Here is a 26,944-nt window from a genome sequence, read left to right as displayed (position 1 = left end):
TGACTGGGAATTGCGACCTCCTGGTTCATGGGTTATGCTCAACCACTGAGTCACACTGGCCGGGTTGGTGTCAATGTTTTTAAAAGAAAAATTACATATGTGTATGTATATGCACACATCTAGGTATGTTTGTGAAAAGGCCTGGCATCTTATACTCTGTAGATCCCTAAAAATAGGAGGTAGTGGTAGGTAATCACCCTCATTTTTATTCACTTCTGTGTCGTTTGAATTCTACAATGTCATGTGTTATATCTATCATTCAATATATATATACACTCTTCATTTAAAAAATGGAGGCCCTGATCACACTGATAATGTCCCTTGTGGACATTACAAAAAATAACAGAATCTTAGTGTTGACGGTTGAGGGGCTTAAAAGACCTCCAGTCTTGTGCTCCATTGCCCACTTTGTGCTTCTTGCTAGCAAGGCTTGATCACTTGATTCGAATCCAGCCAAGCCTGTGCATTTCTGCCTCTAAAATTAGCCCAAGACCCAGTCACATGCTGGTGATTGCACAATGGGGCTTTAAGTTTCAGCAGATCTGCGTTAAATCACATTGTCAAGATCTATATTGTATTTTTTGACAGTATGGCTCTGTTTATAGAAAGTCCAAGAACAGACAAATTTAATCAAAGGTGGTGGAAATCAATTCTGGTGTTGGGGGGGTGGGGGTATGGAACTACTAGGAGGGGACAGTAGAGAACATTCTGGGGTACTGGAAATGTTCCCTATGTATATTTAAAGAAACTTTTTTAATTTGTCAATTGGTTAGACAAATTATAAATTATATAAGTTACGAAGGATACCCCGATAAGTCTAGTACCCACAAGGTACGATACATAGTTATTACAATATCATTGACTATAGTCCCTATGCCAGGGGTGGGCAACCCCTGGCACGCGTGCCAAACATGGCACGCCAGTAACTTTTGCTGGCACGCGAAACCCTCTCTTATAATCTTCCATTTACAATTTTGTTCTTAATATCGGCTTTTTTATTTTTCAGATAAATTCAGTGTAGGTGCATCTTAGATAAATAAATAATTTTACATAACAAGTTATCTTAAAGACCATAGACATGGACTGACGAGAGAGGGGAAGAGCAATTTCTATGCCTCTGCCTTAACTCTCCCTGCCTTCCTAGATCCAACCAGTGTTTTGGTTTCAGCCTCAGATGCAATGGGTTTTCATTGACAAGACAACCGCCTCACCTACTTATTCAAAATTTCACTCTATAAAAATGAAACCTTCTCTCTCGCTTTGCCCACCAGTACTAACGAAAGGGGAATAAATTTCTATGTTTCTCTCAGCAGCAAAAGTCCCACTGATAATATCAAACGGAGTCATAAAGTTTTCTGTCGGACTATCAGTGTACATGTATACATTAAAAAATAAATGTATTTTTCATCATCATATGCTGTGTTTTTTGTCGCGCGAATGAATTTTATAATTTCTTCAAGGTTCTTCACATACGTACACCTTAAGAGATATCAAGTAGGCGTAACATGTTCTCAAAAAATTAGGGTTGGCACACAGAAGAACTCTGAGTCAGAGATGTTGCTGGTTTTGGCACGCACTCACAAAAAGGTTGCCCACCCCTGCCCTATGCTGAACTTCACATCCCTGTGACTATTTTATAACTGCCAATTTGTACTTCCTAATCCTTTCACCTTTTTCACCCAGCCCCTAACCCCCTCCCACATGGCAACCATCAGTTTGTTCTCTGTTTCCATGAGTCTGTTTCTGTTTTGTTTGTTCATTTATTTTTTCTTTAGATTCCACATATAAATGAAATCATATGGTATTTGCCTTTCTCTGTTTGACTTGTTTCACTCAGCATAATAGCCTCTATGTCCATCCATGTTGTCACAAAAGGTAACATTTCCTTCTTTTTTTATAGCTGAGTAGTATTCCATTGTGTGAATGTACCACAGCTTTTTTTATCCACTCATCTACTGATGGACACTTGGGCTGCTTTCAAATCTTGGCTATTGTAAATAATTCTGCAATGAATATAGTGGTGCATATATCTCTTTGAATTAGTATTTTGGGTTTCTTTGGGTAAATACCCGGAAGTGTAATTGCTGGGTCATAAGGTAGTTCTATTTAAAAAATTTTAAAGAACCTCCATACTGCTTTCCATAGTGGCTCTACCAACTTAAAATCCCACCAACAGTGCAGTAGGGTTCCCTTTTCTCCATATCCTCACCAGCACTTTTTGTTTGTTGATGATAGACACTCTGACAGGTATGAGGTATATTTTTATTGATTTCAGAGAGGAAGGGAAGGGAGAGATAGAAACACCAATGATGACAGAGAATCATTGATTGGCTGCCTCCTGCACACCCCCTACTGGGGATTGAGCCCGCAACCCAGGCATGTGCCCTTGACCAGAATCGAACCCGGGACCCTTCAGTCCGCAGGCCAACACTCTTTCCACTGAGCCAAACCAGCTAGGACAGGTATGAGGTTTTAATTTGCATTTCACTGATGATTAGTGATATTGAGCATTTTTTCATATGCCTATTGGTCATCTGTATGTCATCTTTGAAAAAGTGTCTATTCAGGTCCTTTGCCTGTTTTTAATCGGATTGTTTTTTTTTGGGGGGGGGTTAATTATAAATTATAACATATGAGTTTCTTATAAATATTGGATATTAACCTCTTATTGGATGTATCTTTGGTGAACCTGTTCTCCCAATCACAAGGTTGTCTTTGCCTTTTGTTGATGGTTTCCTTTGTTGTGCATAAACTTTTTAGTTTGATGTAGTCCCATTTGCTTTCTTTGTTTTTTTGTTTGTTTTCTTTGTCTGAGGAAATATATAAGAAAATATATTACTAAGAGCAATTCAGAGAGTTTACTGCCTATGTTTTCTTCTAGGGGTTTTATGGTTTGGGGGTCTTACATGTCAGTCTTTAATCCATTTTGAGTTTATTTATGATGTAACAGGGTGGTCTGGTTTCATTTTTACTGTGTCTTTTGCGAAGGAAATGTAAGTAATTGGGTTTGCGCTGTGACCTGGGAAAAGCACTCCCCTCGATGGGGTGGACCACAGGGATGGCCTCCTTCCTGACCTCTCCCCTAGGACTTCTGGAGGCCTGCCTCCACTTCTATTTAACGTGAGTGACAAAGAATAGCAACTCCTCTAAGGACACTTTCTTCCTAATAGCTGTCAGGCAATACTTCTGAGAGCTGCTCCCTGTGGTCCAGACATGCAGGAAAGCCACTTTCTGGGCTCTGGGAATCTGTGCCACCAATCCAGGCCACTCACCCCACCGCTGCTCTCCTTCTTGCGCTTCTCACTAACAGCAGATGGTGACAGAAGAATCCCTGACAGGGCTTCTCCCCGGATTTCCACTTCAGCACTGATCTGCCCTTTCCAGGTAACACCAAGTCTGTTATCCAGGGCTGTTCAAGGGGCATGAGAAAAGAGCAGGGAGGACACACCAGTCATATTCCCAGAGGGACAGTTGCCCCACACTCTCTGTGAGGATGTAGGTTGTACCCCGGAGTGTGATAAATAGCTAAAAATTTCTTCAATGCCAAAGTAATAAAAGACTGATTAAGTTATCATCTATTTTGATTTTCTATTTACTTTTGTTTATAGACTTTGTTTGTTATTATGTTATTATTTAAATGATAATTAATTGCCTTAGAATGCATCCATACTGTAGAATGCAGTAGTTAAAAAGAATGCAGTAAACCCGTATGTACTGACTGAAAATCTCTCCCAGACATATTATTAGGTCAAAACACTAAGGGCAATAGGTTTGTACACTATGATCTCATTTAAGCTTTGTAATGTGTGAGTGTAGTGAATATGTGTATATATGAGTGTGTATGTTTTTATATGTGCATTGTGTATTGTGTGTGCCTATATGTGTATGTGCACATATGTATGTGTGTGTTTGGTGTTGTGTACATGTGTACATCTGTGTGCATCTGTGAATATGCACACATATGTGTGAATATGCATCTGTGTGTACATGTGAATGTGTGTGTGTGCATACCTGCGTGTGTGTGTGTGTACGAACGTGTGTGTGTGTGTACGAACGTGTGTGTACATGCATGTGAGGGTGTGCATGTGTGTGTGTGTGTGAGGTTTGTGTGTTTATATGCACAGGACAAACCAGGGAAGGAACTGAATCTCACAGCTAAGAATGTCTAGGAGAATGGGAAGCATCATTGAAGGAGCAGCAACTTTCACATTGTCTTTTACTTCTCCCTTTTAAGTGTTTAGATCATGTGTGACTTTTAATTCCATTTTTGTTTATCTCAATATTTTCAAGGTTTAGGGCCCAAATCAAATAAGAAGTCCCTACAGTCTTTCATGGCAGAAAGAGTGGAGTGAGTTGGTGTGGCAAAGCTAAAACAAGGGTCCAAGTGTGAGGAAGATAAATACCAACCCAGAAAGCACACTCTCACCCATAGACAGTTATCACAGGACGAACAAGAGGCTGAGAGCGGGGAGGTGGTGGAAGAGGAGATTCAGGCAGGGTTGTGTGATTTGTGGACAGGGCTGTTGATGGGGAAGAAGAATTCATGACCAGCTGTTCTAAAGGGTGGAGTGGGCAAGTTGCCCTCTAGGGAACCGTCCAGCTCAAAGACTCCAGGTGCCCATTAGGTCAATAAAAATCAAAATGATACTCAGTGAAACATGCAAGTGGCTGCAAAATTGGAATCACAACGACCGCCTGGGCCTATCATCAGAATGCGTTTTTGGGTCTCACTGCCCACTTTGAGTCTCAGTAGCCCTGGGAGAAATTGTATGTCCCTAAGTGAGTTCCTGTGCTTTAGGTGACAACTCCACTTCCACGGGACCCTTACCTCCTATTAATTTTAGATTTTTTAGCTCTCTAGAATCTTTAGAAATCTTGTCCTCTTTTCTTCTGGGAGGGAGGGACACACAGAAAGAAATTGAAGGCTAAACACAAGGCTTCCTACTTATAACTTGGGTCCTGCTAAGGGAAGAGAGAAGCAAACATGTCCCTATAGGCCAGGAAGCTGCCTGGCCTTATCCCCTTGCTCCCACACTCTAGACCAGCCGTAGGCAAACTACGGCCCGCGGGCCGGATCCGGCCCGTTTGAAATGAATAAAACTAAAAACAAAACAAAACAAAACAAAAAAAACCTGTACCCTTTTATGTAATGATGTTTACTTTGAATTTATATTAGTTCACACAAACACTCCATCCATGCTTTTGTTCCGGCCCTCCGGTCCAGTTTAAGAACCCATTGTGGCCCTCAAGTCAAAAAGTTTGCCCACCCCTGCACTAGACACAGAGCATTGAAAGTCACTGTCCTGCCAGGCACTCTTGCCCCATGGTCCTGAGAGTTCTCATTTCCACCCCAACTCTCTCTTAGCTCTGTCCTATTCGCTCCCACCTTCTGACCTGGCCCACCCTGTGCCTCTGCTCTTCTCACTCTACAACCTCCCTGGACGATCATGACCTCAGTCATCCCCAATACGTGAAAGATTTCCCTGCTTTTACTCAGCCATTTATTCAAGCATATATGGTAGTCAGCTCCTCAATGCCCGATGCTGTACTAACTCTAGAGGATGCAGAAAAAAAGCAAGAGGCATTTATTTATTCAACAAACATGATCAATGTTTCTGATATGTGCCAGCCACTATTTGAGAGGTTGAGTAAGACACCATTCTGGCCATTACAGAGCTCCCAGGCTGTTGAGGTAGACAGACAAATAGTCAAAGAATTACAGGACTCAATAGTGAGTAATAAGGTTGGGGAAGCCTGGAGTGCTGTTCGTATCTAAAGGAGGGACTAACTCAGCTTACGCATCAGGGCAGGTGTCTGGAAGGAGGCGACACATAAGCTAGGGTCCCCCTGCAACTGAGGAGCGCTGAAACAGGAGAGGCAGCAACTATTGCTGGTGACACTTCTTCCTCTCTGGGTATTGTGTTCACAGCCCTTTGGATGCAGGAGTCCTGGGAGATGGAGATTGCGGGGTGGGGGTGGTAAAGAAGGGACACTATAGCCAATGCGCAAAGTGAAAAGTGTGTTTAATATCAACCCGCCAGACCTTATATCCTACAGGAATTAGGGCCAGTCTCCTCTATTTAAACCTATTCAGTAACATCAACCTCAGCGCTTCCCCACCCAGGCAACTCTTCAAAATGTAAACAGAAAGACTATCATTAGGGTCTATGAAAAACAACTCCATGTGTGGGCTTTACTTATCCCAGTTCATTTTTTTAATAATTCAACAGGTGAACTAAAGTGACATCACAAAAGCAGCTCTTTATTCTCATTGAACGGAGGGCAGAATGTAAGAAGCTCACAGAACGTAGACCAGGGCCAAGCCTGGCAAAGTGGGTTGGAGGCCCTGGAGGGGTGGCTACACTTCTATCTGTGGAAAGGGCTGCAGAGTCTCCCACAACTTGGACAATTGCTAGAAAACTCCCCAGGAGTTCTACAGGGGAATATAGGATGGCCCCGCTGCAGAAAAACCACACCTTCAGCTCAGAGTTTATTATCTTGGGCTTTGGGGATCTGGCAGAACTGCAAATCTTCTTTTTTGGACTCTTTTTAATCATGCATCTTGTCACCCTAGCAGGCCACACAACCATTGTGCTCATCACCCTCATTGACTCCTGCCTCCAGACCCCCATGTATTTCTTTCTTCGCAATCTGTCCACCATTGAAATGTGCTATACATTGGTCATTGTCCCCAACATGCTGGCCAGTTTCCTGTCCCGCAGCCAGCGGATGCCCATGCTGGGCTGTGCTCTGCAAATGCACCTCTTCATCGCTCTGGGAGGAGCAGAATGTTTCCTCCTGGCCGTGATGGCCTACGACCGCTTCGTGGCCATCTGCACGCCCCTGCGCTACACACTCATCGTCACCAGGGTCCTCTGTCTGCAGATGCTGGCTCTGGCATGCGTCAGCGGCTTTGCACTCTCGCTCACTCTTACCACCCTGATATTCCTCTTGCCCTTCTGTCAGTCCCATGAGATCAATCATTTCTTCTGTGACATCCCTGCTGTGCTGTTCCTGGCCTGCTCAGACACACGAGCCAATGAGATTGCCGTCTTCGTGGTCTGCACGCTCATCCTGTTGATTCCCTTCTTACTGATACTGCTCTCCTACGGATTCATTATCACCGCCATCCTCAGCATCCACTCAGCCCAGGGCAGGAGCAAAGCCTTCTCCACCTGTGCCGGGCACCTGCTGGTCTCTCTTCTGCACTACGGCTGTGCAATATTCATCTACATTCGCCCCAAGTCATGCTACACCCCAGAACAGGACAAGATCGTGTCCTTAATCTACACCAATGTAACTCCCATGCTCTACCCCATGATCTATAGCCTCAGGAACAAGGAAGTCAAGGGTGCCCTCAGGAGACTCCTAGGGAGCTATAACCAGATGAGGCGGCAGCCTAAAGCCAGGTGAAGGGCAAAGTGGAGTCCACCAGGACTAACCTGGCCCCTGACAAGAACCCAGTGGGTCATCGCACTGCACCCTTTGCGGCTCCACTCCCCCCACTGAGAGCTGCTCCCTGGTTCTGCATGCACCTGAACCTTACCACCCTCTTCTATGGTCACAGAGATGGAACGGATCCTGAGGCTGTCCAAAACGCAGCCGTCCAGGGGTATTTTGCTGTCCCTTCATGGACAATGACATTCATCATCTGGGACACTGTCAGTGGAATGGACACCGACAGGAAGAAGGTTATGAGCCTTAGCTGGTTTGGCTCAGTGGATAGAGCATCAGCCTGCAGACAGAAGGTTCCCAGGTTGGATTACAGTCAAGGGCACCTGTTTCGGTTGCAGGCTCCTCCCTGGCCCCGGCCCTGGTCAGGGCGCATGCAGGAGGCAACCAATCGCTGTGTTTCTCTCACTTTGGTATTTCTCTCTGTTTTTCCCTCTATCACTCTCTCTAAAAATTAAAAAATTAAAAGAGGTAATGAGATGACTCAACCAAAACATTAAGGCACCACTTCTCTGGACAAAGAGTTAGCAAGGATAAAATACAAGAATTTCCCAAGCCTAAACTAGGCAAAGTGAAGGCGTGGAAAGGCAGAGCCTCCCAGAAATTTAATCTTGCATCACCACAAAACAACCTAGCGATCACTTGAGATACAACAGTGCAAAGCAAACAGCAGCAGCCCTGGGGGCCTGTGACCTGCTCTGCCCCATCAGCTCACCATCCTCACGAAGGCATTTCACTCACTGTCCACCCCAGTCCAGCCTCTGGGCCAGGTGACCCTCCTCCTTGCGTTGCTTAAAGGGCCACTTGCTCCTGGTAGGCAGTGCAGACTGCCCTTCCTCCCCCCTGCCCTGCCCTGCTTGGGGAGGTGCCCCTCCACCGTGGCCACAAGTGCTTACTCATCGCCCAGCACTGAAATGAATTGTCCCTGCCTGGCCTGGGGGCACCTGCAGGCAAGAGGTGTGATTACTCTCTGTTACCAGAGACCTGGCACCTAACAGGCACTCAGTACGCAGTAACCAAACTGTGAGCCCCATGGCTTCGGCTTACCTTCCCACCCCGGCTGCTAGTGAATGAAAGCCTTCACACCTGCTGAGCCGAGGCCACTGTGTTCAGGGACTCCTGTCAGACGGAAAGATCTCAAGAGAGTGTTTGCTGACCCCACTCCCACCCACAGGCTGGGCTCTGTGCCATGGACCCTGAATTTTCCTCCATCATGGCACTTAGCAAGCAAGAATTGTTGATGGAATAAATGAATGAATGATTGGGCACCTTGTGTGTAACAGGCACTGGGCATAGCACTGGGGCTACAGAAGAGCAACACAGACCCTGCCCTCAAGGAGCTCACAAATTATCCTGGGGGATTGGGCACCGAAACAACTTTATTTCACACAATCGTTACCAGCTCTTCAGAGGAAGGAGTGACTTGTCCCAACCCCAAACCTAGGAACACCCACATTCTGCTAAAAGGGTCAGGAATGGGGCGACTGGGTCCTTGATGACCCTTCATTGGACAAGTAAACCAGCATGATGACCCTCTCCCTGTAGACTTCACAATCAGTCAATACATGTCTTTATAGTTTAAGCCCCAAAAGCATTCCTTACTGACACACAAAAAAACAGTATCTTTAATTTTTACTCCAGTAGTCATAATATCTGCTCTGTTATGTTTGTAAACAGCTCCTTGGGACACAAAGGTGCCCTAAGCCCAGTGCAAAGGTTATTTTGCCCTGCTTTAACTTCCCAAAAGTTTAAGGCAAAAGACATGCAAGTCAGCCCTCTGGGATGGCATCTCCGGCTGCATTTTAAATTAGTTCCATTTAGCCCGGTTCATAGGTCAGATGTTGAGCATGGACCTATGAACCACGAGGTCACAATTCAATACCTGGTTAGGGCACATACCCGGGCTGCAGAGTGGAGGGCAGAGGCCCCTGACCCACTCTCAGGCCCAACGACAGGGACCCCCAGCGGCAAGCTGTTCACCGGGAGGGTAGCTGGGCGGGCACCCGCACAGGCTGTGAGGCTCACCCGCCAGCCTGTTGCTGGGCAGGCTTCGCGGGATACAGTCACGTGCCCAGGGCACTCATTGGCTGGGTTTCTGGCCAATGGCACAGGGCCTGTTTGCGCCAGCCTGTTGCTGGGCAGGCTTCGCGGGATACAGTCACGTGCCCAGGGCACTCATTGGCTGGGTTTCTGGCCAATGGTGCAGGGCCTCTTTGCGCCTGCGCTTTGGGGAGTTCAAGCTGGGTCACTGGCTAGGGGGCGGAGCTTCCTGTCAGACCATTAGTGCCTCAGGGGGAGCGGCTCTCAGAAGTCCCAAGGAGAGGCTGAGAGGCCATGGAGGATGACGACGGTGTCCCAGGCCGCGGGGCCGAAGATGGGGAAGAACAGGCCATTCCGAGAGACCCTCGCAACCCAGATGGCCCTGGAGGCCACGAGGGCCCCGGGACAGGTGGCAGCGGGGAGGCCGGTGCTGTCGCCATGGAAGTGCCACAGGTCGCCTGGGCCCTCGACGATCCTGGGCCAGACGCAGAAGCCGAGCCAGAGCCCATGGCCGGAAGGCCAAGAGCAGGCACTGTGCACTTGTATCCTATTTGAGGAGGGGCCGGGTGGTCAGGGGCACGGTCGTAGGCCAGACACTGGGTCGGGAGGAGGGGTCAGCCTGGGGTAGGGAGGGAAGAGGGGCGGGGCCGGCCGGGGGTGGTTGGGCGGGGGGCTGAGGTGATGGGTAATGGCAGACAGTGGAGATGGTGGGGGAGGCGGCCTGAGGGACCAGGAAGGAGGGACCATAGGTGAGGGGACTAAGACGCGGGAGAGTGGCCTGAGCGGAAGCAGCAAAGTCTGGATGGGATGATGCCTTAACTGACTCTCCTCTAGCGTCCTCCTGGTACCCTTCAGGTCATCCTTGGAGGCACAGATAGCCTATTTTTTCCTGACCCTTGGTTCCCAATCTGATGCTGCAGGAAGTCACCAGGAGGTCACGGTGTCTGGCAGACTTATTGTTATGTTAGTTCTAAAGAGGGTCATGGTGGGGACTGGAGGTAGGGCGGGCAGGTGGCTAGCGTGAGTCTCCCGAGGGTCTTTATAATATTGAATTGGGGATTTCCCCCAAAAGTCAGATCAAGCCCTGGCCAGTGAGGCTTAGTGGTTAGAGCCTGGGCAGGCACCGTGGAGGGTGGAAGGTCCTATTCCCTGTTAAGGGCACCTACCTGGGTTGCAGGTTCAATACCTTCCCCCCAGTCAGTTCATGGCCAGTGTGTAAGAGAAGCAACTGATCCACGTGTTTATCCTCTCACATTTGTATTTCTCTCTCTCCCTCTCTCTCTCTGCCCCTCTCTTCCTCTGTCTCTCTCTGGTCTCTCTTCCTCCCACATCCTTTCCACTCTCTCAAAAAAATAATAGCCCTAACGGGTTTGGCTCAGTGAATAGAGCGTCCGCCTGCAGACTGTAAGGTCCCAGGTTGGATTCAGGTCAAGGGCATGAACTTTGGTGCAGGCACATCCCCAGTAGGAAGTGTGGAGGAGGCAGCTGATCAATATTTGTCTCATTGATGTTTCTAACACTGTATCCCTCTCCCTTCCGCTCTGTAAAAAAAAAAAAAAATGAAAATCAAAAAAGTTATTTTAAAAAATAATAATAAACAAATAAAAAGTTCTAGGGATGTACTCATAGTGAACTGGGCCTGTCGCCCCCTGAGGGGACAGAGAGCGCTACGTGAAAATTTATCATATTTTATTTGATTTTCTTTTTCCCTCATTTAGCCTGCTAACTGCTGAAGACATGGATCAACTGGATATTTACATCTCTGCCTGTCTCCATGAGCTTTTCTTGCTGATTCAAACCATGCCAAATATTTTACCCCCATTTTTTCCTTGTTAATGCCAGGACAGTACATGGGGACTAAGACTTAGAGTCCCTATTGGTGCATGCTTCCCTGAGGCATGGAACCCTACAGAGTTGCCACATCATCATGGGGGCCTAATTGTTTACTTGTACAAGCCCTTCGGTACTCTCAATTCTATTGTTTCCCCATTTCTAGATTAGGGGGTTCTAAATTGCTTGTTATAGCAGAAATTAAAAGTGAACTGCTACTCTTCTCTGAGTGTGTTTTGTTATAAGAGCCTCCACATTCACTTGACTTTGCCCCTCATGTGGAACTGAGGTGTGCAATTCAGTTACTCTAGTCAGTGGGGAACAATTTAGGAAATGGAGGAAAATGAAAATGAATTGTGTCATGCCATTCAGCATGAACAGCTGTCAGTATTTTGGAACATTTTCTTGGGTTTATGGATGCATTTACAGATTGGATGCACAAAAATAACATGCAATGTGTACTGGTAAGGTTTTCACGTTCAGGGTTACATTTTTCCGAACTACTTGTATTTAACATACTAGTAGCCTGGTGCATGAAATTCGTGCACATTAAAAGGGAATTAATTGCCCTAACTGGTTTGGCACAGTGGATAGAGCATCGGCCTGCAGACTCAAGGGTTCCAGGTTCGATTCCAGCCAAGGGCATGTACCTTGGTTGCGGGCACATCCCCAGTGGGAAGTGTGCAGGAGGCAGCTGGTCGATGTTTCTCTCTCATGGATGTTTCTAACTCTCTATCTCTCTTCCTTCCTCTCTGTAAAAACTCAATAAAATATATATTTTTTTAAAATATATTTTATTGATTTTTCACAGAGAGGAAGGGAGAGAGATAGAAAGTTAGAAACATTGATGAGAGAGAAACATAGATCAGCTGCCTCCTGCACATCTCCCACTGGGGATGTGCCCGCAACCCAGGTACATGCCCTTGACCGGAATCAAACCTGGGACCTTTCAGTCCGCAGGCCGACGCTCTACCCACTGAGCCAGACCGGTTTCGGCAAAATATATTTTTTTAAAAGGGAGATAATTAGCGGAGATATTTTAATATTTCTATTTGCCCTTTTTCTATAATAGAAGTGTGAGAGATGAAAGGAAATTAATAAAATGTATATGAAAATAGTATATGAATTTATTAATAAATAAAGTAACAAAAGGATATAACAACAGAAGCATGATATAAAAACCACAAAAACATGATATAAAAACAATAGTGATGCAAACAATGACTCATAAAGTGATTAAACTTATTCTAATATCTCCCTGTACACCACATTAAGAGTGAAAACACTTTCAGAGTGCTTGACTAATTTCCCTTGTGATGAAGTATTTAGAACTTTAACTGTAATGTCACATGCTCTTCAAACTCGAGAGAAAGCAACATATAACTGACCATGTACAAAAACGGGTTCAGGTAAGAATATGCCTACTCTGTCTAGAGTTTGTCCTTGTGATTTATTAATAGTCATCACAAATGCTGGCATCACGGGAAACCGTCGTCGATTCAATTTAAATGGGAGGCCAGTGTCAGATGGGGACAAATTAATTCTTGAAATCAGAACAACCTCTCCCTCTGCAAATCCTGTTAATACTTCAGCTTCAATAATGTTAGGTCATAATTTTTTGATAATAAATCTGGTACCATTACAAAGACCCCATTTACTATTGAGATTTCTCAATAGCATGATGATTGCACACACTTTCAATTTTCATTTATGACACAGCATTCCCGAAGAAGTAATACTATTAACACATTGTTTGCGGGTAGTTTTTATCGCGCGCTAACAGGTGGCGCGGGCCATTTTTGCTAATTTTTTGCACAAATGGCAACGTTCAGTAAAATTACGATAACTTTAGTTTACGTATTTATACGTTACCCGCATTCTACCGCTAGTCTATAAAAAACGTATTAATACGTGTCCCGCGCTCTACTACACTGGTAGAACGTATAAATACGTAAAACGTGTAAACACGTTTCCCGCATACAATGTGTTAAGAAATTCGATGGGAAAATTTTCCTTTTCAGCATCGTCTGTGGACTCAATGGAATCATCACTCATATGTGTGAAAATCTCCGAGTATATCCAAAATTTTTTCATTTAATTTTTGAACATGCTCATTTTTTGGACAAAGAATTGCACATTTAGATATGTTTTTAATATTATCTATAGATATAGTATTTCCAATGGTAGCTTCAATAATAGATCCATTACAAATCATTTCACAGGGGATTTCAATAATACCCATTCCTAAATGAAAACTGCTATCAAGTTTTCCATCTCCAAGTTTTACTAACCATCCACTATAAGCAGAATCCTCTGATCTCATATGCGTTGTAAGAGACAACGTTCTGAAACATCCCCAAACATTGTAGTACTTCAAACTCGTTTGTACTATTGCTAATCCTATAGCATGTGGTACAATACTGAGACATTGTCGAAAATCCCCTCTAAGAAGGAGAACTTTCCTACCAAATACAACATTCAAATTCATAGTTTCCCTTAGTAATCTGTCTATGGCATTTATATATAGTATGACTGGATGCCATGGTGCATTCATCAATAATGAGAAGTTGGGCCTTTTGAATAGTTTTAGCAACTTCACTGATTATATCGAGTCTAGAAATTAAAGTTTCATTTAATGGAATCGGTAATTTATACTGGGAATGAAAGGTGCTTCCACCAAGAAGTAAATTTGCAGCAATTCCTGTAGACGCTGTGGGTAAAATAGTACCACCACGACCTCTAATATTATGTACTAAAACTTTATACACATATGCAGGTGAATAGGATTCCTAGCTGGCAGGCCCCTGACAGCAAGCTGGCCAGCTGTCAATTCTGTGAGGAATGGGGCTCCCTCCTCTCTCCTGTCTGGGTCCAGGGTGCAGGTGAATGGGGTTCCTGCCTGGCAGGCCACTGATAGCAAGCTGTCCAACAGCAGATTCTGTGAGGAATGGGGCTGCCTCCTCCCTACTGTCAGGGTCTGGTTTGAAGGCCAGCCACGCCCCCTGTTGGGCCAGACCCAGAGTTCTACCACGCTGTGGCCTCCGCCTCAGCAACCCAGGACTGACTGCTGCTGGGCGCTCCTGGCGCTCTGAGGATGGATTCTTCCATAAGGCCTTGTGGGAAGCAGCTCGGGGAGGGCGAAGCCCTTGGCATGGCAATCCAGGACTCAGTACTTCCATACTCAGCTCCGAGGGCGGGTTCCGGCCTGAAACCTTGCCCTGAGGGTGGGTTGCTGCCTGAAACCTCGCCCTCCGAGGGAACAGCTGGGGGAGGGCGCAGCTATTTCCAAGACAACCCCTGCAGGACTGACTTCCTTCCTGTTGGACGCGCCTGGGGTTGTGATGTTACACCCAGGGTTTTTATATAAGTAGATGATCTCTCCCTCTTTCTAAGAAAAACTTGAAATACATGTCACTGGATGCATAAAAGAAGTACAATCATACAGTTGCTTAACATTTAGTGTTTCTGTTTTCCTTCTGGTATAAATAATAATTCAATGCAATTCTTCAATATGATAGTGCATGGATGGTTATTTCCTCAAGATACATTCCAAAAGGCATAATTCCCGAGTTAAAATGTTATGTTTATTTTTTAAGGCTATTAATCTATACAGTACACAATTGCTACCAAAAAGTGTGCCCTTCTCCCTAGCTGGTTTTGCTCAGTGGATAGAACATCTGCCTGCAGACTGAAAGGTCCCAGGCTCAATTCTGGTCAAGGCCACATGCCCAGGTTTCAGACTCAGTCCCCGGTGTGAGGTGTGCAGAAGGCAGTCAGTCAATGATTCTCCCTTATCATTGATGTTTCTATCTCTCCCTCTCTTTTCTTCTCTGAAATCAATAAAAATATATGTTAAAAAAATATAGTGGCTCCATTTATGTTAGTGTTTACAAACCTGTCCGGTAAGCGATGATGCCATCCTGGCCTTGGGCGGACTGGGGAGGGTGGCTCGGGCACAGTCAGGGGATTGAGTAGACGGGAGGTGAGGTGAGAGATTGGGAGGCTGCGGAAATACCCGTCACCAAGACAGTGAATGAAGAGAGGGAAGCATTTGGAGGTCGGGAAAATAGGACGTCATTCGGGGGCGAGTTGGGATCCAGGTGCCAGCAGGACATGCAGGTTCCGGTGGCTATGCTGATTTGAAGCTCAGGAATTCAAGAGAGGTGTTGAGAATCTTGCAACTAGTAAAAAGGTCCTTGCCGATGTAACCATCAGTTTCCTTGAATGTATATTCCCTGGCCCTGACACTTCTTAGGCTTAGTCATTACATATTGTGCCTAGTGTGTTTTTAAATATATTTACTACATTCTCAACAAGTCTTCTTTGATTCAGAAATGCAAAGGCCTTAACCGCTGTGTAGACAGAAGTGTTCAGGCTAGACCTGGCGCTACGGACACGAGGCTGTGCTGTGAGAGCACCTCCTGAGTATGTCACTGCGTGTGCATGTGTTTCTTGCTCATGCACACATGTGCACGTGTACTGCGGTACGTGGAAGGGTTAGAAGAGCAAAATATTACCTTGTGTCATCCTGAAAATGCTGATGACAGCAAACTTGCAGTTGCCTCTAAGTGGCCATGTCAGATAGGCTTTATGTGTGGAGTTTAGGAAGGATTGCTCTTGGGAAGCAGCTCAAAGTCATGAGGACAGCAGGGCTGTGCCACACGGGCCCCACAGTCATTAGACTGGGTCCCCAGGCTCTGTGACTTCAGGGACTTCACCACAGTCCTCCTACCTGCATCAGGAAAAAGGGCCAAGGGCAAACACCTTCAAAGTAAAGATTGGCCTTCAGTGAATAGAAGAGGATAATTCAAACTTGAGCAAAGTAGTTCACTTGGGAACTAATTCAAAGGTTCTCTGAACCACAATTGCTAAAAAGTTCTATTAATTTTTCTCTGTTTACAAATGTAATTGATAGCCACTGTCAAAATTAGAAAAAAAATGGGCAAGTTTGCAAAAAAATAATTACCCATCATCTCCCTACTAAAGATAACCACAATGAAATGAGGTCATTCATGTTTAGTATTTAGGACAGTGACTGGGACATGGTAATCACTCAAAGCATGTAATTCCTTATTTTTGAAATACTCACCTGAGGAGTTGTTCTTACTAATTTTTAGAAGGAGAGGAAGAGAGAGAGAGAGAGAGAGAGAGAGAGAGAGAGAGAGAGAGAGAGAGATTTCTGAGGTGTCCATGACTGTTTAATGAATGAAATAGGATGGGACAAATGAGCACTGAGGTCATAAGCTGTTCTTACACATCTCACTGAGACACAGGAGGGAAGCATGTGAAGGAATGCATTTCCATTTCTGCTACTTATTTGTATGAGGTAGAAATGTTTATAATGAGTAGGCGTTTATGTATCATACACACAATAAAATCAAAGTGTAAATACCAGAAGGAAATTTAGATGAACTTTGGTTTTTCGGTAGAGAAAGACTTTCCTAAGCCTAATAAAATAATAATACTCAATAACATGACCGTGGCCGGGTGGCTCAGGTGTTTGGAGCGTCATCCTGTACATGAAAAGGTTGTGGGATTAATTCCCTGTGTGAGCACATCCTAGGTGATGGGTTTGACTCCCAGCCATGCCCTTTGGGAGGCAACTGATCCATGTTTCCCTCTCACATCTATGTTTCTCTCTCCCTCTCCCTCTCCTAAAAATTAATAAGAATAACTCAGGTGAGTATTTAAAAAATAAGAAATGTCATGCTTTGGATGATTACCATGTTCCAGTCACTGTTCTAAATGCTAAACACGAATGACCTCATTTCATCCTAAAATGCGCCAACATTTTCACTGTGGTTATCTTTAGTAGGGAGATGATGGGTAATTATTTATTTTCCAAACGTGCCCATTTTTTTCTAATTTTGACAGTGGGCATCAATTACATTTGTAAACAGAGAAAAATTAAGTTATTCAACAACTGTTGTTTAGAGAAACTTCTAATTAGTTCCCAAGTGAACTACTTTGCTCATGTTTGAATTATCCTCTTCTATTCATTGGGGGCCAATCTTTCCTTTGAAAGTGCTTGCCCTTGGCCCCTTTTCCTGATGCAGGTAGGAGGACTGTGGTGAAGTCCCTGAAGTCACAGAGCCTGGGGACCCAGTCTAATGACTGTGGGGCCCGTGTGGCACAGCCCTGCTGTCCTCATGACTTTGAGCTGCTTCCCAAGAGCAATCCTTCCTAAACTCCACACATAATGCCCATCCGACATGGACACTTATTCCTCTAGAGCAGCCATGGGCAAACTACGGCCCGCGGGCCGGATCTGGCCCGTTTGAAATGAATAAAACTAAAAAAAAAAAAAAAGACTGTACCCTTTTATGTAATGATGCTTACTTTGAATTTATATGAGTTCACACAAACACTCCATCCATGCTTTTGTTCCGGCCCTCCGGTCCAGTATAAGAACCCATTGTGGCCCTCGAGTCAAAAAGTTTGCCCACCCCTGCTCTAGAGGCAACTGCAAGTTTGCTGTCATCAGCATTTTCAGGATGACACAAGGTAATATTTTGCTCTTCTAACCCTTCCAAGTACTCCAGTACACGTGCACATGTGTGCATGAGCCAGAAACACATGCACACGCAGCGACATACTCAGGAGTCGCTCAGCACATCACAGCCTTTTGTGTCCATAGAGCCAGGACTAGCCTAAACACTTCTGTCTACACAGCGGTTAAGGCCTTTGCACTTCTGAATCAAAGAAGACTTGTTGAGAATGTAGTAAATATATTTAAAAACACACTAGGCACAATATGTAATGACTAAGCCTAAGAAGTGTCAGGGCCAGGGAATATACATTCAAGGAAACTGATGGTTACATCGGCAAGGACCTTTTTACTAGTTGCAAGATACTCAACACCTCTCTTGAATTCCTGAGCTTCAAATCAGCATAGCCACCGGAAACTGCATGTCCTGCTGGCACCTGGATCCCAATTCGCCCCCAAATGACTTCCTATTTTCCCGACCTCCAAATGCTTCCCTCTCTTCACTCACTGTCTTGGTGAAGGGTAATTCCGCAGCCTCCCAATCTCTCACCGCACCTCCCAACCACTCAATCCCCTGACTGTGTCCGAGCCACCCTCCCCAGCCTGCCCAAGGCCAGGATGGCATCATCGCTTACCCTACAGGTCTGTAAACACTAACATAAATGGAGCCGCTATATTTTTTTTAAAAAAAATTTTATTTCATAGAGGAAGGGAGAGGAGAGAGAGATAGAAACATCACTGATGAGAGAGAATCACTGATCAGCTGCCTTCTGCACACCTCACACAGGGGATCGAGTCTGCTACCTGGGCAGGTACCCTGGACCAGAATCGAACCCAGGACCTTCAGTCTGCAGGCAGATGTTCTATCCACTGAGCCAAACCAGCTAGGGTAGAGGGCACACTTTTTGGATAGCAATTGTGTACTATAGATTAACAGCCTTAAAAAATAAACATAGATTTTTAACTCAGTCATTATGCCTTTTGGAATGTATCTTGAGGAAATAACCATTCATGCACTATCATATTGAAGAATTGCATTCAATTATTATTTATACCAGAAGGAAAACAGAAACACTAAATGTTAAGCAACTATATGATTGTACTTCTTTTATGCATCCAGTGACATGTATTTCAAGTTTTTCTTAGAAAGTGGGAGCTACCATATCCTATATAATCCTATTTAATACAGAGCAAATATGCAAGGGTGTCATCACACCGTCACACCTTTGCACCCTCGTGCTGGGGCCAGGGGACCTGAGGCCACACCACCTGCCCTGGTGCCAGGGCCAGGGGACCTGAGGCTGAGCCTGTGGATCTCAGGCCATGCCACCCGGCCCCAGCGCTGGGCCAGGGGTCCTGAGGTTGTGCCCCCCACACAGAGCAGCTTGATGGGGGACCTGAGGCCACATCCCCCGCCCCGACTCCAGAGCATGAGGATCTGAGGCAGTGCCTCTCACCCTGGTGCCAGGGCCAGGGGTCCTGAGGCTCTGCCCCCCGCCCAGCACAGCTTGATGGGGGACCTGAGGCTGCACTCCTGCCCAGTAGGGCTTGACAGGGGAACTGGGGCTGCGCCCCCCACTCTGATTGGCTTGATGGAGGTGGGGCCAGCCGGGTTGGGTCTCACGCGATTTCAAGGCACACGCAGGTGGGCAGGGACTTGACTCTGGGTCCGGAGGCATGTCCTAGACCAGGAGTCCTCAAACTACGGCCCGTGGGCCACATGCAAAAACAAATACTGTATTTGTTCCCGTTTTGTTTTTTTACTTCAAAAGAAGATATGTGCAGTGTGCATAGGGTTTTTTTCATAGTTTTTTTTTTAAACTATAGTCAGGCCCTCCAACAGTCTGAGGGACAGTGAGCTGGCCCCCTGTTTAAAAAGTTTGAGGACCCCTGCCCTAGACCGACAGGAGGGAGATTTTCATAAACATTTTACTAATTTTCTTTCATCTCTGACACTTCTATTATAGAGTAAGGGCAAATAGCTATATTAAAATATTTCCTCTAATTAATTCCCTTTTAATGTGCATGAATTTCATGCACCAGGCCACTAGTGTTAAATATAAGTAGTTAAGAAAAATTTAATCCTGAACTTTCACAACTTATACATTGCAAGTTATTTTTGTGCATCCAATATATAAATGCATCCATAAACCCAAGAATATGTTCCAAAATACTGACATCTGTTAATGCTGAATAGCATGACACACTTCATTTTCATTTTTTCCCATTTCCTAAACTGTCCTCCATTGACTAGAGTAACTGAATTGCACACCTCAGTTCCAAACCAGGGACAAAGTTGAATGAATGTGGGGGCTGTGGTAACAAAGCACACTCAGAAAAGAACAGCAGTTCACTTTTATTTTCTGCTGTAACAAACAGCTTAGAACCCACTCCTCTAGAAATGGGGAAACAATAGAATTGAGAGTACTGAAGGGCTTGTACAAGTAAACAATTAGGCCCCCATGATGATGTAGCAACTCTGTAGGGTTCATGCCTCAGGGAAGCATGCACAAAGAGGGAATCTAAGTCTTAGCCCCCATTTACAGTACTGGCGTTAAAAAAAACATGGGGGCAAAATGTGATTCATGGTGTGAATCATCAGGGAAACCTCGCGGAGACAGGAAGAGGCAGAAATTCTCAGTTGGTCATTGTCTTCAGCAGTCAGCTGGCTAAATGAGGGAAAAAGAAAATCAAATAAAATATGATAAATCGCCTTAACCAGTTTGGCTCAGTGAAGAGAGCATCGGCCTGTGCACTGAAGGGTCCCAGGTTCGATTCCGGTCAAGGGCATGTACCTTGGTTGCAGGCACATCCCCAGTAGGGGGTGTGCAGGAGGCAGCGGATCGATGTTTCTCTCTCATCAATGTTTCTAACTCTATATCCCTCTTCCTTCCTCTCTGTAAAAAATCAATAAAATATATTTTAAAAATATATATATATATATATATATATGATAAATCTGCACCTAGCTCTCTCTGTCCTCTCAAGGTGGTGACAGGCCCAGGTCACCATGAGTATCTCCCTAGAACTGACTTTTTATTATTTTTTAGAGAGAGTGGAAGGGATGTGGGAGGAAGAGAGACAATAAAGACACAGACAGAGAATCAAGAGTGAGAGAGAGGGAGAGAGAAACATAAATGTGAGAGGAGAAACACATGGATCAGTTGCTTCTCTCACACACGGGCCATGAACTGACTGGGAGGAAGGTAATGAACCTGCAACCCAGGTAGGTGCCCTTAACAGGGAATAGGACCTTCCACCCTCCAGTGTGCCTGCCCAGGCTCTAACCACTAAGCCTCACTGGCCAGGGCTAGATCTGACTTTTGGGGGAAATCCCCAATTCAATATTATAAAGACCCTCGGGAGACACACCCTAGCCACCTGCCCGCCCCACCTCCAGTCCCCACCATGACCCTCTTTAGAACTAACACAGCAAGAAGCCTGCCAGACACCATGACCTCCTGGCGAACTGCCCCAGGATGAGGTTCGGAATGGATGGCCAGGAGATGGAACGCTATCTGTGCCTCCATAGATGAGCTGAACGGCACATTAAGGACGCTAGAGGAGAATCAGTTAAGGCACCATCCCATCCAGACTTTGCTGCTTCCGCTCAGGCCACTCTCCCGCGTCTTAGTCCCCTCACGTATGGTCCCTCCTTCCTGGTCCCTCAGGCCGCCTCCCCCACCATCTCCACTGTCCGCCATTACCCATCCCCTCAGCGCCCCCCCACCCCCGGCCGGCCCCGCCCCTCTTCCCTCCCTACCCCAGGCTGACCCCTCCTCCCGACCCAGTGTCTGGCCTAGGTCCGTCCCCCTGACCACCCGGCCCCTCCTCAAATAGGATACAAGCGAAAAATGTCTCGTCTTGGCCTTCTGGCCATGGGCTCTGGCTCGGCATCTGCTTCTGGCCCTGGAGCATTGAGGGCCTCAGGGACCTGTGGCGCTTCCCTGGGAACTGCACCGCCTTCACCTCTGCCGCCTCTCCCGGGGCCCCCGGGGCCTCCAGGGCCATCTGGGATGCCAGGGTCGCCTGGAATGGCCTGTTCTTCCCCATCTTCGGCCACGTGGCCTGGGACACCGTCGTCATCCTCCATGGCCCCTCAGACTCTCCTTGCGACTTCTGAGAGCCAGTGCACCTCTAAGGGAAGATGGGTTGGTCCGGAGCCTCGCCCCCTAGTGGGTACCACCACTTGAACGCCCAGAGCACATGGGCAAGCAGGCCCTGCGCCATTGGCCAGAAACCCAGCCAATGAGTGCCCTGGGTATGTGAATGTTTCCTGCGAAGTGGGCCCAGCAACAGGCTGGCGCTAACAGGCCCTGCGCCATTGGCCAGAAACCCAGCCAATGAGTGCCCTGGGCATATGAATTTTTCCTGCGAAGTGGGCCCAGCAACAGGCTGGCGCAAACAGGCCCTGCGCCATTGGCCAGAAACCCAGCCAATGAGTGTCCTGGGCATATGAATGTTTCCTGCGAAGCCTGCCCAGCAACAGGCTGGCGCAAACAGGCCCTGCGTCATTGGCCAGAAACCCAGCCAATGAGTGCCCTGGGCATATGAATGTTTCCCGAGAAGTGGGTCCAGCAACAGGCTGGCGCAAACAGGCCCTGCGCCATTGGCCAGAAACCCAGCCAATGAGTGCCCTGGGCATATGAATGTTTCCCGCGAAGCCTGCCCAGCAACAGGCTGGTGGGGGAGCCTCACAGCCTGTGCGGGTGCCCGCCCAGCTACCCTCCCGGTGGACAGCTGGCCGCTGGGGGTCCCTGTCGTTGGGCCTGAGAGTGGGTCAGGGGCCTCTGGGCCGGTCCCCCGGCAGTCCCGCCTGGCCCCGCCTGCCCTGCCCCCGCGAACCCCAACTCAGACCCTGGAGGAGGCGGGATGGATGGGCCTTGCTCCTTCAGCACCAGTTCCCACCCGGGCACTGTGACTTAGTGCGGTTCCCCAGCATGGGGGAAGGGTGGCTGCCGGCCCCTCTGCCTCTGCCCGCACGCACACCGCCCTGTCTCACACGTCAGGCTGGGGCGGGCGGGGTTCAGGCGCTCAGGAGGGACCAGCAAGTTGGACAAAAGCAGAAAAGGAGCCGCAGCACCAGCCCTGGTCAATACCTAGTACCTCTGCCCTCTGTTGGCTCAGTACCAGGCAGGTACCCTGGACCAGAATCGAACCCAGGACCTTCAGTCTGCAGGCAGATGTTCTAACCACTGAGCCAAACCAGCTAGGGTAGAGGGCACACTTTTTGGATAGCAATTGTGTACTATAGATTAACAGCCTTAAAAAATAAACATAGATTTTTAACTCAGTCATTATGCCTTTTGGAATGTATCTTGAGGAAATAACCATTCATGCACTATCATATTGAAGAATTGCATTCAATTATTATTTATACCAGAAGGAAAACAGAAACACTAAATGTTAAGCAACTATATGATTGTACTTCTTTTATGCATCCAGTGACATGTATTTCAAGTTTTTCTTAGAAAGTGGGAGAGACCATATCCTATATAATCCTATTTAATACAGAGCAAATATGCAAGGGTGTCATCACACCGTCACACCTTTGCCCCCTCGTGCTGGGGCCAGGGGACCTGAGGCCACACCACCTGCCCTGGTGCCAGGGCCAGGGGACCTGAGGCTGAGCCTGTGGATCTCAGGCCATGCCACCCGGCCCCAGCGCTGGGCCAGGGGTCCTGAGGTTGTGCCCCCCACACAGAGCAGCTTGATGGGGGACCTGAGGCCACATCCCCCGCCCCGACTCCAGAGCATGAGGATCTGAGGCAGTGCCTCCCACCCTGGTGCCAGGGCCAGGGGTCCTGAGGCTCTGCCCCCCGCCCAGCACAGCTTGATGGGGGACCTGAGGCTGCACTCCTGCCCAGTAGGGCTTGACAGGGGAACTGGGGCTGCGCCCCCCACTCTGATTGGCTTGACGGAGGTGGGGCCAGCCGGGTTGGGTCTCACGCGATTTCAAGGCACACGCAGGTGGGCAGGGACTTGACTCTGGGTCCGGAGGCATGTCCTAGACCAGGAGTCCTCAAACTACGGCCCGTGGGCCACATGCAAAAACAAATACTGTATTTGTTCCCGTTTTGTTTTTTTACTTCAAAAGAAGATATGTGCAGTGTGCATAGGGTTTTTTTCATAGTTTTTTTTTTAAACTATAGTCAGGCCCTCCAACAGTCTGAGGGACAGTGAGCTGGCCCCCTGTTTAAAAAGTTTGAGGACCCCTGCCCTAGACCGACAGGAGGGAGATTTTCATAAACATTTTACTAATTTTCTTTCATCTCTGACACTTCTATTATAGAGTAAGGGCAAATAGCTATATTAAAATATTTCCTCTAATTAATTCCCTTTTAATGTGCATGAATTTCATGCACCAGGCCACTAGTGTTAAATATAAGTAGTTAAGAAAAATTTAATCCTGAACTTTCACAACTTATACATTGCAAGTTATTTTTGTGCATCCAATATATAAATGCATCCATAAACCCAAGAATATGTTCCAAAATACTGACATCTGTTAATGCTGAATAGCATGACACACTTCATTTTCATTTTTTCCCATTTCCTAAACTGTCCTCCATTGACTAGAGTAACTGAATTGCACACCTCAGTTCCAAACCAGGGACAAAGTTGAATGAATGTGGGGGCTGTGGTAACAAAGCACACTCAGAAAAGAACAGCAGTTCACTTTTATTTTCTGCTGTAACAAACAGCTTAGAACCCACTCCTCTAGAAATGGGGAAACAATAGAATTGAGAGTACTGAAGGGCTTGTACAAGTAAACAATTAGGCCCCCATGATGATGTAGCAACTCTGTAGGGTTCATGCCTCAGGGAAGCATGCACAAAGAGGGAATCTAAGTCTTAGCCCCCATTTACAGTACTGGCGTTAAAAAAAACATGGGGGCAAAATGTGATTCATGGTGTGAATCATCAGGGAAACCTCGCGGAGACAGGAAGAGGCAGAAATTCTCAGTTGGTCATTGTCTTCAGCAGTCAGCCGGCTAAATGAGGGAAAAAGAAAATCAAATAAAATATGATAAATCGCCTTAACCAGTTTGGCTCAGTGAAGAGAGCATCGGCCTGTGCACTGAAGGGTCCCAGGTTCGATTCCGGTCAAGGGCATGTACCTTGGTTGCAGGCACATCCCCAGTAGGGGGTGTGCAGGAGGCAGCTGATCGATGTTTCTCTCTCATCAATGTTTCTAACTCTATATCCCTCTTCCTTCCTCTCTGTAAAAAATCAATAAAATATATTTTAAAAATATATATATATATATATATATGATAAATCTGCACCTAGCTCTCTCTGTCCTCTCAAGGTGGTGACAGGCCCAGGTCACCATGAGTATCTCCCTAGAACTGACTTTTTATTATTTTTTAGAGAGAGTGGAAAGGATGTGGGAGGAAGAGAGACAAAAAAGACAGACAGAGAATCAAGAGTGAGAGAGAGGGAGAGAGAAACATAAATGCGAGAGGAGAAACACATGGATCAGTTGCTTCTCTCACACACTGGCCATGAACTGACTGGGAGGAAAGTACTGAACCTGCAACCCAGGTAGGTGCCCTTAACAGGGAATAGGACCTTCCACCCTCCAGGGTGCCTGCCCAGGCTCTAACCACTAAGCCTCACTGGCCAGGGCTAGATCTGACTTTTGGGGGAAATCTCCAATTCAATATTATAAAGACCCTCGGGAGACCCACGCTAGCCACCTGCCCGCCCCACCTCCAGTCCCCACCATGACCCTCTTTAGAACTAACATAGCAAGAAGCCTGCCAGACACCATGACCTCCTGGCGAACTGCCCCAGGATGAGGTTCGGAATGGATGGTCAGGAGATGGAACGCTATCTGTGCCTCCATAGATGAGCTGAACCGCACCTTAAGGACGCTAGAGGAGGATCAGTTAAGGCACCATCCCATCCAGACTTTGCTGCTTCCGCTCAGGCCACTCTCCCGCGTCTTAGTCCCCTCACGTATGGTCCCTCCTTCCTGGTCCCTCAGGCCACCTCCCCCACCATCTCCAATGTCCGCCATTATCCATTCCCTCAGCGCCCCCCCACCCCCGGCCGGCCCCGGCCCTCTTCCCTCCCTACCCCAGGCTGACCCCTCCTCCCGACCCAGTCTCTGGCCTAGGTCCGTCTCCCTGACCACCCGGCCCCTCCTCAAATAGGATACAAGCGAAAAATGACTCGTCTTGGCCTTCCGGCCATGGGCTCTGGCTCGGCATCTGCTTCTGGCCCTGGAGCATTGAGGGCCTCAGGGACCTGTGGCGCTTCCCTGGGAACTGCACCGCCTTCACCTCTGCCGCCTCTCCCGGGGCCCCCGGGGCCTCCAGGGCCATCTGGGATGCCAGGGTCGCCTGGAATGGCCTGTTCTTCCCCATCTTCGGCCACGCGGCCTGGGACACCGTCGTCATCCTCCATGGCCCCTCAGCCTCTCCTTGCGACTTCTGAGAGCCGGTGCACCGATAAGGGAAGATGGGTTGGTCCGGAGCCTCGCCCCCTAGTGGGTACCACCACTTGAACGCCCAGAGCGCATGCGCAAACAGGCCCTGCGCCATTGGCCAGAAACCCAGCCAATGAGTGCCCTGGGCATATGAATGTTTCCCACGAAGCCTGCCCAGCAACAGGCTGGCGCAAACAGGCCCTGCGCCATTGGCCAGAAACCCAGCCAATGAGTGCCCTGGGCATATGAATGTTTCCCGCGAAGCCTGCCCAGCAACAGGCTGGCGGGGGAGCCTCACAGCCTGTGCGGGTGCCCGCCCAGCTACCCTCCCGGTGGACAGCTGGCCGCTGGGGGTCCATGTCGTTGGGCCTGAGAGTGGGTCAGGGGCCTCTGAGCCGGTCCCCCGGCAGTCCCGCCTGGCCCCGCCTGCCCTGCCCCCGCGAACCCCAACTCAGACCCTGGAGGAGGCGGGATGGATGGGCCTTGCTCCTTCAGCACCAGTTCCCACCCGGGCACTGTGACTTAGTGCGGTTCCCCAGCATGGGGGAAGGGTAGCTGCCGGCCCCTCTGCCTCTGCCCGCACGCACACCGCCCTGTCTCACACGTCAGGCTGGGACGGGCGGGGTCCAGGCGCTCAGGAGGGACCAGCAAGTTGGACACAAGCAGAAAAGGAGCCGCAGCACCACCTCTGGTCAATAC

The 26,944-nt window shown here is 47.5% G+C and overlaps 1 protein-coding gene across 1 annotated transcript; it reads left to right on the top strand.

Annotated features, from left to right (window-relative positions):
• Positions 1-6,450: 6,450 nt before the first annotated feature.
• Positions 6,451-7,413, top strand: LOC308511917 (olfactory receptor 10V1-like; the record flags this gene model as incomplete). Its single annotated transcript, XM_081081746.1, has 1 exon — positions 6,451-7,413. One exon carries the CDS (start codon positions 6,451-6,453, stop codon positions 7,411-7,413), a length of 963 nt encoding a protein of 320 aa, XP_080937872.1.
• Between the last annotated feature and the right edge of the window lie 19,531 nt (positions 7,414-26,944).

Source organism: Myotis nattereri (genome assembly GCF_964212035.1).
Source record: "Myotis nattereri genome assembly, chromosome: X".
Classification (NCBI taxonomy): domain Eukaryota; kingdom Metazoa; phylum Chordata; class Mammalia; order Chiroptera; family Vespertilionidae; genus Myotis; species Myotis nattereri.
Note: the sequence above shows the minus strand (reverse complement) of the source record. Positions and strands in the feature narration are given on the sequence as shown.